The 17884-nt window shown below is 41.6% G+C and overlaps 2 protein-coding genes across 2 annotated transcripts in view; both read right to left on the bottom strand.

The window, feature by feature from the left end:
• Nucleotides 1-6961: 6961 nt before the first annotated feature.
• On the bottom strand, nt 6962-12481 carry hspb1 (heat shock protein, alpha-crystallin-related, 1). Its single transcript, XM_080779604.1, has 3 exons — nt 11872-12481; nt 9474-9537; nt 6962-7601 (listed from the first exon to the last, which is right to left on the bottom strand). Exons 1-3 carry the CDS (start codon nt 12398-12400, stop codon nt 7385-7387), a joined length of 810 nt encoding a protein of 269 aa, XP_080635730.1. The 5' UTR covers nt 12401-12481; the 3' UTR covers nt 6962-7384.
• Nucleotides 12482-16611: 4130 nt separating this feature from the next.
• The window catches only part of srrm3 (serine/arginine repetitive matrix 3), a gene marked incomplete at both ends in the record, with an annotated part of 36370 nt that continues 35097 nt past the window's right edge, over nt 16612-17884 (bottom strand). The window contains one exon of the mRNA XM_080780190.1: nt 16612-16843. Coding sequence (XP_080636316.1) covers nt 16612-16843 — 232 coding nt within the window. The remainder of the gene's footprint in view (nt 16844-17884) is intronic.

Genomic DNA, 17884 nt, shown 5'->3' with positions numbered 1-17884 from the left:
AAAAAGGACACAGACAAAAGGACAGACATGGCCCATTCGAAATTCGTTCGAACCCATGTGGTGTTTTAAAAGGAATATTCAAACGTCATTTTTGGCCAAATCTGTCAGCACTAACACACACACACAGGCGAAAACAGTCTTGGGCCTTTGTTCGGCCGGCCTGGCATAGACAAAAAAAACTGTACAATCCGGGGCTACTATAGTAGCCAACAGTGTTTCACACAAGGCACTCACTAGGGTTGAATAGCCTCTAGATTGATGAGGACTGGCATGAGCATGAATAATTTAGACCAACATTAAACGAAGGAAACTGTCAGAGGGAAAGTTTAAATGCTATGCTGCCTTGCCTTGTTATAAACCCATTTTCCTGCCAACCATTGCTTTTGAAACTGAACGTCCAACAAATAGTAGATAATTTATTGCATATAATCTTACAATAACTGCAAGGAATCTCTGTACGTACATATGTACGTCTGTAATCCACGCATCTCAAGAACCGCTCCACCGACCGACTTCAAATTCACTGCGCATGTTGCAGATGACCCGATTAGAATTAAAATTTGAAAAAATATTTAAAAAAAGAAGAAAAAAAAATTTAAACACCACAAATCTTTATATATATATATATATATATATAATGTTTTATTGGGTTTTTTGAACACCACAAATCTTAGTCCCTGACAAACTCTTTTCAGATGGGGGTCAATGTCAAAATTTGACATTTCTCCCTAAATCAAAGATTTTACTGGATTTACTAGAATAAATAAGTCAGTGTTGGGAAAACACAATTTCATGGTTAATAAGTCATGGTTGTAGTAATAGTCAAGGGACTATTTGAGCAGTACCACAGCTTGTCCAATATAGCAAAGATATAGTGTAGTAGTGGAGTTCCAGTCATGTGCCCAATAATTTGAGTATTAGCCAGTATAGTTTTGTAACCACGAAATGTGCCAGTGTCCATTACATATCTACAGGGTGTGCTAAGTAACTATACTACAACATGCTGGAAGCTCAGTGCATACCACAGCTCTCTATAAATAGCATGCCCCATGCAGCTTTGGAGTCAGGAGTGGAGTTAGCATGTGCATTAGTAGTAGGCTGGCATGCAAGTTGAAAGAATGGAGGTTGACAGAGGAGGGGGGGGGGGGGGGGGGGGGGCTCTGAAAACAACCAGCTACAGTACATCAGTTTAGTCTCAACAGTTCTCCAGCAACAGATTCAATGAAAACTAAAATGAAGTCTATGCTTCTGATAGCACAAGGTGATGAATGATGACAGCTACTGGAGGAACAGGAGAACTACAGTACTGCTCAGGAACTATATTTTATACACAGTGGTGGGTATGAAACTGTCACAGCATCGGTAAAGTAAACACTTTTAAGCTACCAGGACCTCAGTAGAAATCAAAACTAGATTAGTATCTCTAACCCTAATCATATCCTAAACTTAGTGCAGCTGCCATGGTCCATGCTCTATAGAGCTGTATAAATAAATAAATAAATCCAAGGGGACACCCCTTTGGATAAAAATGTATATATTTCATGAACGTCAGGTATAGTTGCTTATATGCATTATTAATTTCATAGGCATAAATAGCATATGGCATTTGTACTGTCCCATATTTCTACAAATATGTATTATTTATTGTATATTAAAGCACTATATAATTTAATTTTATGAATAAAATTCCTAAAATTAAAACTTCTACAATTGGGGTGGTTATATTATGTCTCCCTGCTGTTCCATTGAGACATTTAGATCGTGTCAAAGGCCACACATTTTGACCTGATGGTAGAGATTCAATTTATCCCGTGAGCAGGCATCAGTGCCGTCGCTACCTATACATGCAATACGCACCCTCATAATAACAATTTTCTCTGCGGCTCCGCCACATAATAACAAGCACCCGTGTGTGTGTCCTCACAAACAGCAAAAGTAGCCAATCTGCATGAGAAAACGCAGCACTCGTGTCGGGGGGGGAGCACTATATCTGAGTGGGGCAACCAAATGGTCAGCTACGTCCCTGGCAAGCATGCAGGCTCCATTATTTCGCTCAATGGTAACAATGCCAACACTGCTTTAACATTATATAGTAGGCATATGTTAGGCCCAAACTGCAATTTTAAGGACATGTCACACAAATGCAACTCCTTACAACTGCCATTGGGGGGTCCAGGGATAATGGTTGCATGCAACTACATGCAACTATTCACAACCGTTTGGTTGCAAGAAGTTGCATGGCGTTTTGGGCCGAACATTCTTTTTGTCACTGCTGCTGGTAGTTCGCAGCACTCTGGGAGTAACTGTCATCATGCATGTTTCAACAATGGTCAGTCCAACATAAAATAAGAAGCACTATGAGCACATACTAAGGGGCTTAGATCCCACTTATACCCCCCCTGCCCCTCGTGCCATGATGGGAACTGTTTCAAAATGATCTATTGCTTACATGGAAGAATATGACTTGTGCCATCATTTATAAGATGGCACAATTTCCTCTGCGTCTCACTGGTGGGCTACACAGTTCAGAAACCTGCCATTGTCCAATGACATAATCAATGGGGATTGCAAGCTAAAATAACCTATAAATGCTTAAATATAAGCCATTGTTCTTGCATTTAATTTAATAAAAAAATATGAAATTGGTACAGTAGTCAGGTTTCTAAACTGTCCACAGCCCTCCTCTGTGACAAACACAGAGCGGGTAGACAGAAATGGTGCATTCTCGTAATGAACATTAAAGACGCCCAATTATATGAAGATAGGATAGGGTCCACATGCAGTCAGTGGAAGAACCGTTCCCACATGGTTATGTACAGATCTCAAGTAAAAATAGCAATAACACAATGTAGAAATAGTAAAGGTACTGTATTCAAAAGTGTTGACTTCCAAAAATATACTTAAGTACCAAAAGTAAAAGTACTCATTATGAATGGACGATTTTATGACAATTTTCATAAATAGCAGATGTGCATGCTCACAACGTCATGAGCTTTATACTGGATATTTTTGAATAGATGGCGTAGAAAATGGGGCTGAATTGGTTAATGTATGTTTTGTAATAATAATCTAAATGTACAAAGTAACTTGCTTGGTTATGGCTGTCCATCAATTTCTATGCTGACTTTGCTGCTCTTGAAATGGGTTATTGTGGGGGGTTGTGTTTGTGTCATTGCATGTAACTGTACAGGCCAATACTCAATCTGCAAGGTTGGTCACATGTGGGGCAGATGTGGCAGATGTCCAACCAACCATTACATAAAGGAGACAATGGAGTTATAACTTACCAGTGATGAATCTTAATGGATGGCATCCAATGGTTTCAAGGTGGCATCAGTGACTCACTCATAGCCATCTTCTTTCTATAGTGCATAAGAAAACAACTATTTCAATAATTAGTTGTCTGAGATCTACAAACTCATAGAGTGGAACAGAGTGCCGTGCTACGAGCTTGTAGATCTGCTATTTCTTTTAAATCGTGAAAATGTGTCGCAAATCTTTGAATATGGTGGGTTGGCGGCCAAATACAGATAATTCTGGTGGTACTTGTCATGCAATAGTTCTGAGCGCACCAGACATAGATAGAAACATTGGTTTTTCAGAAAAATGTCAGAGTTAGAAGACATTCGTATAATGTTCTCACTCAGGTCTCAAATTGGCAGAAATTGGTCTCAAATAGAAAATTTGAGGTAAGCATCACAGCACCAACCACTTCACAAATGTAATCCAGTGTTTGATTTGAATGAATAGAAAAGTACAGATGCTAGGCAGCTGTCATCAAACATAATTCCGGTTTGGAGAACGTGGGTCCCCCAGGCAAAGCGAGTGCTCTGCCATCTGAGCTAATTCCCCAATATCTGCATGTTCCACAAGGAAGCTTTTAAGTGGAATCTTCCATTAGACCAAACAACCTCCTTTGTAGAAAAACTTGCTCACCTCTGAGATCTATTGTGACATATATTACCAAGCCTGCGCAGGTAGTCAACACAAAGAAGTGCCAAATCCTGATTAGGTGATGATCAGTCACCTGCACTCTTTCAAAATATTACAAATATTGCTTCCATCCACTTTCATATGTGTGCCTATGCCTATATGTTCTAAATGTGATATCAGGCCAAAAACCTTTTTCAACCTGTTTAAAAAACAGTGAAAATAGCCTATCTATAAGCTCATAATGCGTTGTGACTTGTGATGTGATGTAACACATTGTGAGGTTGTAGTCGCAGCTATTTTCTCTATTTGTCAGATGTTAAGAATTGGCCTAAAAAGCCAATACACTATTATTACCTAGATGGGTGCCTTGGAGTATACGGGTATCAATCCTGTCACTTCTTGCATGCATTTTGGGAACGGTATACAAAAGGTGATGTTACTGATGTAGGCCTTCCTGAATGAAAAACATAGACTGCTTTTATAGATCTGCTATACAAACCTACATGTGCAATTATTTTTTTCCCTTCCTTTCCTATTTGATTGAAAAAGTATTTGATATATTTGATATAAATAGATAAGGGGGTTGAAAACAGTTGAATACATTTGTCCAGTATAGACAGTGGTGTAAAGCAGTGGTTCCCAAAGTGGGGTCCGGGGACCCCCAGGGGTACCTGAGGGAGTTCCAGGGGGGACCCATCTATTTTGTTCATGTTCATAAAGTGCTAAAGTGTTTAAAGCAGTGGTTCCCAAACTTTTTCATGTCAAGGACCCCCAAATTGACACTACTTAGCCCGTGGACCCCCATTTGAAAAGATATGCCAGGGACCCCCATAAGAGAAGACGTACACATTTAGACGTCTACATTTAGACGTACACATTTAGCGTCTACATTTAGACGTACACATTTAGACGTCTACATTTAGACGTCTGTATACATTTAGACATCTACATTTAGACGTCTGTATACATTTAGACGTCTACATTTAGACGTCTGTATACATTTAGACGTCTACATTTAGACGTCTACATTTATTTGTTATCCGTGTTGCGAGGATGAGGGGGTACCTGGAAAAATATCTACCCCAAAAGGGGTACCTGGTCCAAAAAAGTTTGGGAACCCCTGGTGTAAAGTAACTAGGTACATTTACTCACGTACTGTACTGAAGTACAATTTTGAGGTATTTGTACTTTACTTGAGTATTTCCAAGTATTCCAGTATTTCAAATACTTTTACTTCTACTCCACTACATTTCAAAGCCAAAAAAACTTTCAACTTTCAAAGTAAAAAAACTTTTACTACACTACAATTATTTTAAATCTTGAGTTACTAGTTACTTTGGAGATTTAAATTTTGATTAGAAAACATACACTATAACCACTTCAACCAAAGGTTCCTGTCATTCCTTCAACATTGTTTTTAGCCTTGCTTGCTAGCACTAGCAGGGTTCAAAGGAACCTGCCCATCTCTCCAAAACTAGATATGGCTGGATTGCCTAATTGCTGTGCTGTGCACTTCATACTACTCAATCATGAACCTGATAATTGTGATGAGTTGGGAAATAGAATTTCCAATTTGTATCTATTTGTTTAGTGTCAGTGGGGTGGTGTAAGTACAATGAGATTAAATTGTTGTCCATAAATCAAACAAATACTTTTACTGGCAGTAAAACTAAATACAACCATAGCCAGTACTAGCCTAGCCTACTGTTTGCAAATAAGGACTGTAGGCTATGGGCATTAGCCCAACCAAATACAATACAACACATTTGCTGCAATATCACCTGCACAATAGAGTTGACACGTAGGCTATACGTCCCAAGCACCGCTCACTTTTGGACGACCGGCCTACCGTCTGCATGGTGGAGAATGGTGAAACATATAGCTCTGATCCATAGCTCTAAAAGCCTAGTCTAATGCGCAACGGCATTAGAGCTATGAAGCTACTGTATAGTGAAACAGAGACACAAACACGAAAACACTCACTGGCACAGCATGGCTCTTGAGGAGCAGGCTGCAGCTGCGATGACTTCAAAGAGTTCAAAGTCTTCAAAGAGATGCATGATATCCCACACAAATGATTACATGTGTGTGGTTTTAGGGACTCCACCGGGAGGCTATATAATAGGATATAGCCTTTTCCTAGTTAATTAGTTTGTAGAGTTTGGAACCTCACTGTCGACTCGAGAGATGACGTTTTAAACGCCAAAACGAGCCACATTTTTATATATCTCTAAAAATATTATAGGATTAATTATCAAGGCTTATTGAGCGCATTATGCAGTATGCACCCGCTTGAGGATGGAGACTGACTGTAGCGTAGCCTATTCATGACGGTAGGACGTACGGTTGTTGTTATGGTCTATTCTGTCTCAAGTTGCCATTCAAATGCATCCTGGGCGATCTGATCACGTGTGGACACTGACAACTCGCCCCCGCGAAAAGTGAAGACTCGCCCCGGAATTTCAAAAAGTGAAGACGGCTCGCCCCAACTTCCCAAGCCGTGGATAGCTCGCCCCCAAAGCGTGGATATCTCGCCCCACAGCGTGGATATCTCGCCCCAAAGCACGGACATCTCGCCCCATGTTTATTTCATGTTTATTTTTTACCTTATTTCTCATATTAGAACATTTAGAATCAATGTTGTCAAATGAGAACATTTAGAACCAGTTGTTGTTGGTCTTATGAAAATTATGCATGGATAATGAATGGCTCCATTGTTCAGGAAATTGCATTCATATACTAGGTACACATTACAGTAAAAACAAACTAAAAAGACAAGAGACCCAATTAAGTAATTCTTCTTTATTCTGTTTAAATTTATGACATTTCCAAATTAAACTTGGGATGAGTTTAATTCTAAGTTCTAAGAGGCTAAAGGGACTTGCCAGACAACGAGGGTGATGTGGGTGTGTATCCTCTCCTGCATGGTGTAATATCAGTCCTTCTGTGGTTCCCCTTGCTGTTGTTTGTAGTGTGTGAGGAGAGGATCGAGACATGTGCTGAAGCAAGCACTTTTTGGAATGAATGAGTCTGTGTGCGTGCGTGTGTGTGTGTGTGTGTGTGTGTGTGTGTGTGTGTGTGTGTGTGTGTGTGTGTGTGTGTGTGTGTGTGTGTGTGTGTGTGTGTGTGTGTGTGTGTGTGTGTGTGTGTGTGTGTGTGTGCGTGTGCGTGTGTATGTGTGTGAGAGAGAGCGATAGATAGAGAGGGAGAAAGAGAGAGTTGTGGGTGGGGAATGGAGATGTTCTAGAATCAAATAAAAAGGGTAAATAAAAAGTGTGCAAAGGTTTGGCTCATTATCAAAGATTGTGGGGTGTCCTCGCTCATCTTTCTCTCAATGGTCGTGACCTATGGACACGTCATCTTTATGACTGCAAGCAATCATCTGTGGTGCTGGTATAGTGATACCATGAAGCCACCTATCTAATCAGTCATGTGTTTTTGTAGGTGTGTCTCAGGGCATGTACTCTTCTTCCAACTGCTGCACCTGCTGATCTGATCTCATCTGATCTGATCTGATCTGATGCACATCAGATTTGCTGCCCATTGTTACAGGGATTGTTACAGGCATGACCTCGATGGCATGTTGGGTCAAAGGAGCCTCCACAGTCAGCACTCCTTCTGGGGATAGGCTGGAGATCACCTTCTCAACGTCAGCAGTCTTGGGGAGTCTGAAAGTGAGCGATACAACATCATTCAGATTAATAAGCCCTACTAACGACTGCACTGGATATTTCCAGAACAGCAAGTTAATAATCTTAGCCTATAGAACAGTGGTTTTCAACCCTCTTCATATCAAGGCCGATTATTTATTCTGCATTTGAGCCACGGACCACCATTTCATGAGATTTAGCTGCTCAGACCCAAACCTTAGAATATTTGTTGTCATTATGATGACAAAGGTGATTTTGAGGGTGTAAAAGGAAACCATATGGGTCCGTAAGGGTCAATTTGGTTACCAACTCTCCATCATTTAGCTGGGAACCACCTGGAACCCTCTCAAGGAACACTGGTGGTCCCCGGACCACTGGTTGTGAACCACTAATCTAAAATATCTAGACTAGAGTATAGTTGGGGCTATAAAATTGCTTGCAAGCGTGCTACTAATCATTGGGTTCTATGGCCCCTGGATGGCAGCAGAGTCCTGTCAAAGACCCAAAGATTGGAGACTGTTGCTGTTTTTCATAGTGTGACAGTACACTCAGTTATCAGCTAAACCAGTTTCCCAAACTGTGGGTCACAGACCAATTTTTAAGGGCCACGACTCGAGTAAAAAACACATTTTCTTTTCCTACATTTAATTTTCTTTTAGTGTTTAGAGTACCAGTAGGGGCAAAAGTGGCGCTGTTGTGCCATAAACAGAGAGAGAGATAGTGTTGCACTGTTGCCTGCTAATTACAGAGAGAGAGAGAGAGAGAGAGAGAGAGAGATAGAGAGAGAGAGAGAGAGAGAGGCAGGGGGAGAGGGGAGTTGCACCATTCAGTTCACACAGGTGTGATTTTTATATTATATTTCAAAATATATTCTTTTAAATACTTAAAAAAAAAAATTATATACATTTTAAAACAAACAAATCTAAGAAACTCCATAAATAAAAACGTCTTTATCCCTCTATTGGGTCTCTGCCTTTTTTGTTTTGTTTTTGCCTTTATTGATAGGGTACAGTAATTCGACAGGAAGGGGGGAGAGAGATGGGGAGTGTCACATTGGGCTCGGAAGTTGAACCCGTGGCATGTCGTCCGGCTGGCTTGGCAGCCTAGGTGTCCAGACGGTTGAGCTAACCATCCGGGAAGTTTTATCCCTCTTTTGGGTCTCGGCCTGAAAAGTTTTATCCCTCTTTTGGGTCTCGGCCTGAAAAGTTTGGGAACCACTGAGCTAGGCAGCCCTCTGCATGCCTGACCAATTTTTACACTAAAAGCAGCTAAGCCAAAGAATCACAGAAATCTGGAATCAGCCTGAGAAATTAAATTCCATCAAAAAGAGCTGCTAGGAAGCCACCATGAAATAGCCAAAGTTGATCAAAGTTTGTTAGTTGATCAATTTACTGACATCTTCATACAATTGGTCCTATAACTAAAAGAAATGACCAATTACCATTTCAGTCTTTGTCTCAGGCTGCTTCTATTTCAGCATGCTAACTTTTCACGGAGTGAACGGCTGTAGTTTTCTATTAGCTTGGACGCTGTCGATGATTGGTAGGCAGGTTTCTGAATTGTACCAGTTATAAAGATACGATAAAGAAGATAAAGAAAGAATCTTTCTTTATCTTTATTCTTTACAATGTCTGGTACATCTGATGTCGATGATTGGTAGGCAGGTTTCTGTATCGATTGAATATGGGTGAAGTGCTCCTTCAACCCCCTTTTGTTAAGTACACTACATTGATCATTACCATTACTTTGCACCAATTTTAAATATTATTTTAACAATTTAGTTATTTCTCAGTTTCCTTCCGTTTTTATTCTATTCTAATTTACAGTAGCCTACATCTCATTCACATTCTCATTTGGTTGATGCAAAGAAGAAGAAGAAAATGTACTCACGTGTATTTCCTGGTGAAGCATCGAGATACAAAGCCATGTTCATCCTTCCTCTCCTCATGTTTGCCTATGCGGACACAGAAAACAGACGTTGACTCCATACCATTGGCACAAGAACATTTATAAACAGGTTAAACGTATTGCGATAAATAAATAATACTAGATTATAAAAATCTACAAGATGTAAAGCTTGAAATAAAACATAGGATACTGTACATTTTGTTCTGTACAGTTCTCAGATAGTTCTCAGTGCCAGATTCCTTTGAGATAGAATGCATGTTGGCATGGCTAGGGGAAATGTACACATTATGGTGATGATAACTCTTAAAGGTAGAGTCAGTGATTTCACTTAATTCAAATATCACTTATTTTTTTGTTTTGTTGTGATAATCCTCTCTACTATAGAGTGTGCTGACCATATAAGGAGTTCCTCCCTGTCCCCAGTTAACCCCTGGGGGTCAAAAAACCTTAGGTTTCGTTTTTGTTCTCTATCCTGATTGGATGAAAGCTTGTGTCCCAAGGCAAAAACGAAACCTAAGGGTTTTTGACTGAAATCACTGACACCCCCTTTAAAGCTGTCTGATACTAGGCCTGTTTTCTCAGACAGGCAACAGACACGCCTGCTCCTGGCTGATGATTACAGCATGATGAAAATAAACCATTTGACACAACTTGAACAAAAACATTTTGGTACAAACACAGGACATAAATGTAAAACAAAAACAACAGTGCAAATTGTTTCGATACCCCTTAGGTTTCAATACCCCTTACTCAATGCCAAGAAGAAATTAGATACCAAGCACTATCCTGGAGAGGCCTGCAGTACCAAGATAGTTTAACTAGAAATAGTTCACACCTGAAGGTCACCGGTAGTCAGACCCTGTGTCTATCTCACATTAGTTTCCTAAAGACACACAGATATGGCACTTGTGATGAAAAAACACCCTCATTCTCACACTGCACAACTAATTCTCACACTGAACATTGTTTGTTATCAAAACAGGCAGATAAAGGCCATATTTTCTTAAGGGGCCTGTCCTCCTTTCAACCACTGTGTGTCAGACAGGCATGAGAAGCAAACCTCTTTCCAACCACTATGGTTTTGATTGATTGATTGATTGATTGGCCAAGTAGTGTAGAATGATCCTGTCTAACAAATAGGGGTGCAGCCGGTGCACTGTGCAGCATGCAACACAATGTCTGAATGTTAGTTCAGTCTGAGTTCAGAGTTAAAATAAAAGTCAAGATTTATGTCTGTACAAGCGTTACAAGCGTTATCTATGCAACTAGTGACACATAAATTATGTGAAAGAGATACCGGTATACAGTATACAATGTATAAATGGAGTAGAACTAGAGCCTCTTGGATATGCTTTATCTTTCTACTGTCCTCCACTAGAGTTAATCTGTCAGCAGAGAGGATGATATATGGAACAGCTGGATGAGAAACAGCAGTCTATTTAAAGTACCACTAGACCGAGTCCAACACTTAAGAGTAGGCACTTTAATGTTAGAGAGAGAAAGTGTGAAAGACAGATTGAGGAGCGGTGTTGGAGACGGAGTGCTGTTTGGGCCTCATGTTTACGTTCTCCTGTACAGTGCTGCAAGCCATATCTGCACTGCACTAGTCTTTGTGATCGTTTGACCGGAGTAATGGATTGTCAGAGTTATGGGCAGTCCCCCCTCCCATTCCAATGGGAGTGTATACCGCCCCTCCCCAAACCAGACAGACGCTTCACTCACCAAACAACAATGCACACCCTCTGCTCTCGGTTATGTGCTAATTTGTGTAGTCTTTGTATCAAATCCTTATTCTGGCTATGAAAATAAAAACTAATAATGTTGTCCAGTCTACCAATAATGTGAAAGACGTCATTGCGTAGTGTTGTTTTGCAGTAAATGTTTGAAACATTTACAGACCATTTACAGAATATTTTAGTTTCTAATCTCTCCCTTCCTAGGTCAAGTCTGGTCCAGTTCAGTTCAGTTCTGTTCTGTTTTGATAGGGGCGGGTCTTTATTAACACTATTGTTATCTTGAGATGATGTCATTCTATCCTTGTGCTTTGCTTAAATGCTTCCTTGTCTTTTTTATGTTGGTGCTAGCAATGTCTCTGACACACTCGGAGAAAACTGGCAATACTAAAGGGACATTCTGCATTGACTCAGGAAGGGAAGCATGTCAACAGCATTTTGGACTAAGCTCAAAACATGTTTCTGAGTGGTCTGTAATATATTGTATTGTTACATAGTCGCTTTCGCGTATTTTGGTCATTAAAAAGAAATGCTTTGAGTGGAGGAAGCGTATTCATAGACTATATAATGCAGATCAAGAGGCCATTATTACAGAGCCATGCATTGAAACTGAAGCTGTCTAGTGGGCTACAGTCAGAATGACTCACCAGTGATTTCCACCACGCCATCCTTGGTCTTGACCAACAACTCCTCAGGAGAGAAGTGGTTGACATCCAGGCTGACCTTCCAGCTGTCCTGGGTCTGCTTGATCTCCGACATGCCAGTGCTCATCTGGCGGTCGAGGGCGCGAGCCCGCTGGGCTATCAGCTGGTTCTGGGCCATTATCTGGTTCTGGGCAGCCATCATAGCGCCGGGGCCCATCATAGCACTGGGGCCCATCATAGCGCCGGGGCCCATCATAGCACTGGGGCCCATCATGGGGCTCTGGGGCATCATAGGAGTCTGGGGCATCATGGGAGTCTGGGGCATCATGCTCATCATGCTCATGTCCTGAGGGCCCATGGTGGAGGGACGCATGTACCCCGGCCAGTGGGTGCTGGGGAAGCTGTGGAAGTCCTCCATCAGAGTTGGCATGCCGAAGGTCTGGTCAAAGAGGCGGCTGCCCTGATGCCAGTCGCGGAACGGGTCCCAGCTTGGTGTGCGGAGCAGAGTGAAGGGGATGCGCCTCTCGGACATTGCTGCAAGTTTGGTTTGAGTGTTGCTGTTGGGCTGCAGAGGAAAGTCCCTTTGACCTCTTAGGAAAAGTGCTGTCCGTGTCTCAGTGAGGAGCTTTTATACACACCAACGCCCACCCCGGCCCACAGAGCCCTCCCATCTGACTCCAGTCATCAACCAACCCACCCACCCTCCAAAAGATATTTCTGGAAGCCACTCGTATGTCTATTTGCAGCAGACATAGCACTAGAATGGAATCCAAGGGATATGCCAATTGTAATCCCCCCTCCCGTTCGCTCCCTGGACGTCAGGCACAGGCAGAAGAATTTAGATGACTGCTGGTAAGCCAGGCAGGCCCACTCATCACATATGAATGTCAAGACTTGGCTCCGAAAGACTAAACACATGCTGTTTCTGACATGGACCTGTATTGGACACAATGAAACATACAGTACACAGTCACACCCATGTTATTAGCAGTCTGATATTAAGTGTGCTGTGGAATCTCAGACAGTGACACTATAGTTCAAACATACTGTAGATCAGATCACATGCACATAAACACGACTCAAAATTAGCCTCATGACACACGCACGCACGCACACACACACACACACACACACACACACACACACACACACACACACACACACACACACACACACACAGACACACACACACACACACACACACACACACACACACTAGTGACATATACATCACACACACACACACACACACACACACACACACACACACACACACACACACACACCACGCCCAAATATGGAGTCTATGCAGATGTCAGAATGATGTCAGAACAGGCCAGCTCCATATGGACCCTGGGCCCTGTACAAAGCCCGGGCAGAGGTCTTTTTGGGGCGGTTCTTGACAACCGTGGTTCCGACCGACTCGGCACCGGGCACTGCACCCCTTGTGGTGGTGTGGAATGCGTGTGTCGGAGTCTGGGGATTACACACGTACAGAGTCTTGGTGCATTTATAGATAGATGAATCACACACAAATGACAAATACACATTTATATTACAAATACATATATATTGTATGGAAAACCTATTGTGATTGTGTAAAATACCCTCATATTGATGGACACACTGAACTGGGCCCAAGGAACGCACACATAATCACACACTCCACCCTTCACATGTGTGCACTCACATACAGTACATGTACCAGGTTAGGATATACACACACATTTACACACAAATGTCCGTACACTTCCAAAAAGAAGACGCACACAACATGCACAGTCCTAGAAACTCTGTGTACCACATAGACACCAGGTATAACTCACCACGTTTTCTCCTGACTCTGTTCTCTTGGGATGATTCTACTATGCAGTCACAATTTGTTAATAATTCTAATAACTAATGACATGTCTGGACTTGCACAAGGGTAATATTCTTAAAGAATAAAGACACAACCAATTATGCTACATTACATTGTTACTTGTGAAAGTAATAATCTACATTCTACAGCACTGTCTGTAGATAGAGAGAAAATCACATGTATTGCCAATGTGATGCAGTGGAAACTTCTACAACCATGTGAGTGATTTAGCTCCTGTTGAAGTGCTATCTTGTGCTGGCTGGGCCTACAGGCTTTATCCTTATACAGTACTAGTATAGTCTACATCATAGATATGGTACTGCATGTTCCAATCTACATAGTCAGCAGTGGCAATTACATGAGCTTTTCTCCATGCTGCTACATTAACTCGAATGTAGGGAATGTAGAGAATGTAGAAGGAGCAGTAATTCACACATAATTGATTTAGATCCAACTTGTGCACATTTTGAATTAATTTGATTAAGTACCGGTATAAGAAAGATATATCTGTATTGGTTTATTCTTGAGAACAGTCTGTCCACACTCTTTCTTATAGCTTAAGGCAAGAACGACATGTTTTTCCTCACTTGTACTGTAATATACTGTGTAGGCCTATATATATAGGAGAGAGCAGAAGTATATGAAAACAAACCCAGGAAAGACACCAGGAGGAGGATCTCATTTTTTCCAATTTTGTTATATGTTTATTTTCAGGTATAATAATTTACACTACAAATAATGACTCTTATAGAATCAAAAACGGTTTAGCGCTGTACTGTGTATAACTGAAGAGAGTTTGGTTGAATATCATAGTAGGGTGATCATTCTGGTGGTTACACTGGAAATGCAACACTGCATGAGAGATGTAACAAAATGGAAAGGAAGACTTGGGGTGTTCCCTGATTGCATCGCTAGTTTCTTTGCCAATATAAAGTAGACAACACAGCAGGAGTGTACAGAGCCTGCTGTTATGTGTGCTATATTATACGATCAGATCGGATCAGATCTATATCCACTACACAAGCCAGTAACCTGGGGACCTCTGACAGAAAGCACGGGACAGCCCGTTACAACAATGGAATATTTGATGGCTGACTGGCTGTGAATATACAGGAAGAGATATGCATTAGCCCATTCAACACTCTCTGTGGATAGGAACACTTTGATTTGATTTTTTATTTTTTCCAGCTCTGAACAATTGAATTCCCCTGCTTCCATAAACAGGAAGGAAAGAGGCACGGCAGTTTTCACCAAGAGCAACCATTTTGGACACCAGGTTAGTCTTAGGCTACGGGAGCTGCCGGAACGTCACAACCACATGGACCTCTGCAGATGCAACTACACCCTCCTCACTAACTGGTCATAAAAGGTGACATAATCATTAAAATAGTCAATAAAACGGACATTGAAAAATGTGAGCCGATCACATGCCATATGACCTTCAAGGCAAATCGATTTGCTTTACAGCTCGTGGAAAAAACAGACACATAAATAAAAAATAAACGAATAAATAGATAAATAAATAAATACATAGATTCATAAATAGCCATGATTAAAGCTGACCCACGTGAGTGCATGAATGCTTTTTGCAGACGTTTTTTTTCTTCTTTCTTCCTGTACAGTACCATAAGCAGCCCCTATAGAAGGCTACATGGAATATTCATAAATAAATTTACCTCCTGGTCATTGCAGAAGAGGTACAGGTACACACAAAACAGTCATAAATAGCAGTCAACATAATAATTTAAATAGGGAAGAGAGTAGCAGAAGTACATAATACATGACTTTCTTTTTTCTTTTTCTCACCCCCCCTTTTTTGCCCTGTCCTTTTTCACCTCCATGCAGAGGTGACATACTGTCCAGGTCAGAAGGATAGACGGATGCAACCTGGAACCGGGCCAGGTTATTCTCTCTCTCCTGATGCTTCATGCTAAGATGCCATCATCAAACAAGCCTCCTTAAATTAAATTGAATATACAGTGCATAGTTTACAAAGCCAGAACCTATGAGTTTAGCTCTATACAGACTAATCTAATATCATACAACTTTTATCATATAAAACACACTCCCTTTTTTTGTCCCATTTCAATTGCTGACAGTTATTTGTTCTCACTTTCATTGATCTCTGTGCTTCGATGTCTTGAAATGACAACAATTGTCAGAGTCTTTGGGGAAATGACAGCATGGTATGGGGGTGCGGGGTTGGGGGGTAAGTTTGTTTTTTATTTGATTTTTCACTTTTCATTTTCTACTTGACTCCCATTACTCAACACTTCGTCTATTTGTAGTTTTTCGATTCCGTCAGATTTGATTGGTTTTGCTTTGTTAAAGAACATTGCCCAAAGTGCTAGCAGCATACGTTCAAATTTGTTCTTCAGGCTCAACCAAATAATTTATGACACGTGATAACCCATTTCTTTGAATAAGTTACTTACAGTATATGAATGCACTACAGCTGTAGATATAACATTGATATTTAAGTGTTAAATATCTAAAGCCATTTCTCCTCCCTTTGATCCAGGCTCTGTAGTGTAAAGAGACCGGCGTCTAAAGCTTAATTCATACTCCGTCGCACAACGGCCTCACTCGCTGAAAGTAAGTGGGTTCTCGAGCTATCAACATGGCTCAATGCATCATGCCCCGGCCGGATTATGAACTAGGCACGGCAGAGAAGTCGGACCGGTCAAGAACTTAGTAAGAGACACACAATGACTCCACCAGCGCACAGTAATGCCTTTCTTTTTTTTCTCCTCCCCCACAAGCCTACTTTATACTTGCCATACTCGCCGATTTTCAGCTACACCAAAAAACAAAATTAAATGTGACAACCGGTCACACGGCAATATTTCATCGTAGGACGAAGTACAGCCGCTCAGTCCCACTCAGAACCCAGGGCTGTCATAGCTGCTTCGGCTGTAGTAGCTGTGGGAGCGGCTCCTGCTGTGACTCCTGCTCCTGCTGTGACTGCGGCTGCGGCTGCGACTGCGGCTGCGGCTGTAGCTGCTGTAGCTGTCGTAGCTCCTGCTGCGGCTGCGGCCAGAGTGCGGCGGGCTGCTGGCGGAGCTGGAGGACGACGGGCTGGGCCGGTAGTAGGGGATCGGCCGCTTCCGAGCGCTGGGGGGGGAGAGAGATGGGAGGGAGTCGCAGGGTTAACGCGGTGCTAAAAGGGGAACCGCTTGACGCGTTAGTGTTAAGAGAAGCCTCGCTTTAGCGACGCGCCATCAAGCCATGTAATTTACCGTCGTGTCGTTTTCAACACATCCATGCTTATGCTCATTCGCAATTATATTAAGCTTTCAGCAGGTTTTACCTGCTGAAGATTGTACCATTACATTTTGTGTGTAACACATGCCATGCCAATTTTCACTCTGGCGTCCCTATTTTGGGGATGTCATTATAGGAGAAAATATTCCAAAATTGTAAAAAAAAATCCCAAATGTTTTAAAGATTTCAAAATGTTCTAGAATTTCAAAAATAGCTAGAGTTTTCACAACACGTTGCATCTTGACGTGTTTTGAGCTATTTTCACTATTCATTGTGCAACAAAGAATATAAGCATTATTTTGTGCATGTGTTGAAAAGCCACAACATTTTTGTTACAGGTATGTATTTATGTATGTATGCATGTATGAATGATGTTAATGTAGGACAGACACTTGATCCTATTAGGGAATTAAACAAAGAAAGACTTGGTCAGTGGAGAGCACATTAGAGGGTAGGTCCATTAGAGGTGGTAGTGTTCTGATTGTAACAGTCAGTGGAGAGCAGGCTATTAAAAAATCTGTAGAAAGGACTGCAAATGTCCAGGCATACACACACATGAACACACACCATGTGCACGCACCTACTGCACGATGTGCGCACGCACGCACTCACGCACACACGCGCACGCACGCAAATACACACGGCAATGAAAACTGTTTAGTGTTAAGACTGCTTTGTTAGTAGGTGAACCTTGAAGTGCTACCTGTAAGTTAAAAGCTGTTAGCCCTCATTAGAACCCGTGTTAGAGGCTGCCATCACCCAGAAAATCAGAGTCCAACAGTGCAGAGGAACATAGCAACGCTATCAAGGTATTGTACATACCGTAATTATCAATAGAAGTTCATTCAGCTTCACTGTAAGTGTCTATCATGTGAGTATGGTAGTAGTCCA

This window comes from Protomyctophum bolini (assembly GCF_963924005.1).
Source record: "Protomyctophum bolini genome assembly, chromosome: 13".
In the NCBI taxonomy this organism is placed as follows: Eukaryota; Metazoa; Chordata; class Actinopteri; order Myctophiformes; family Myctophidae; genus Protomyctophum; species Protomyctophum bolini.
Note: the sequence above shows the minus strand (reverse complement) of the source record. Positions and strands in the feature narration are given on the sequence as shown.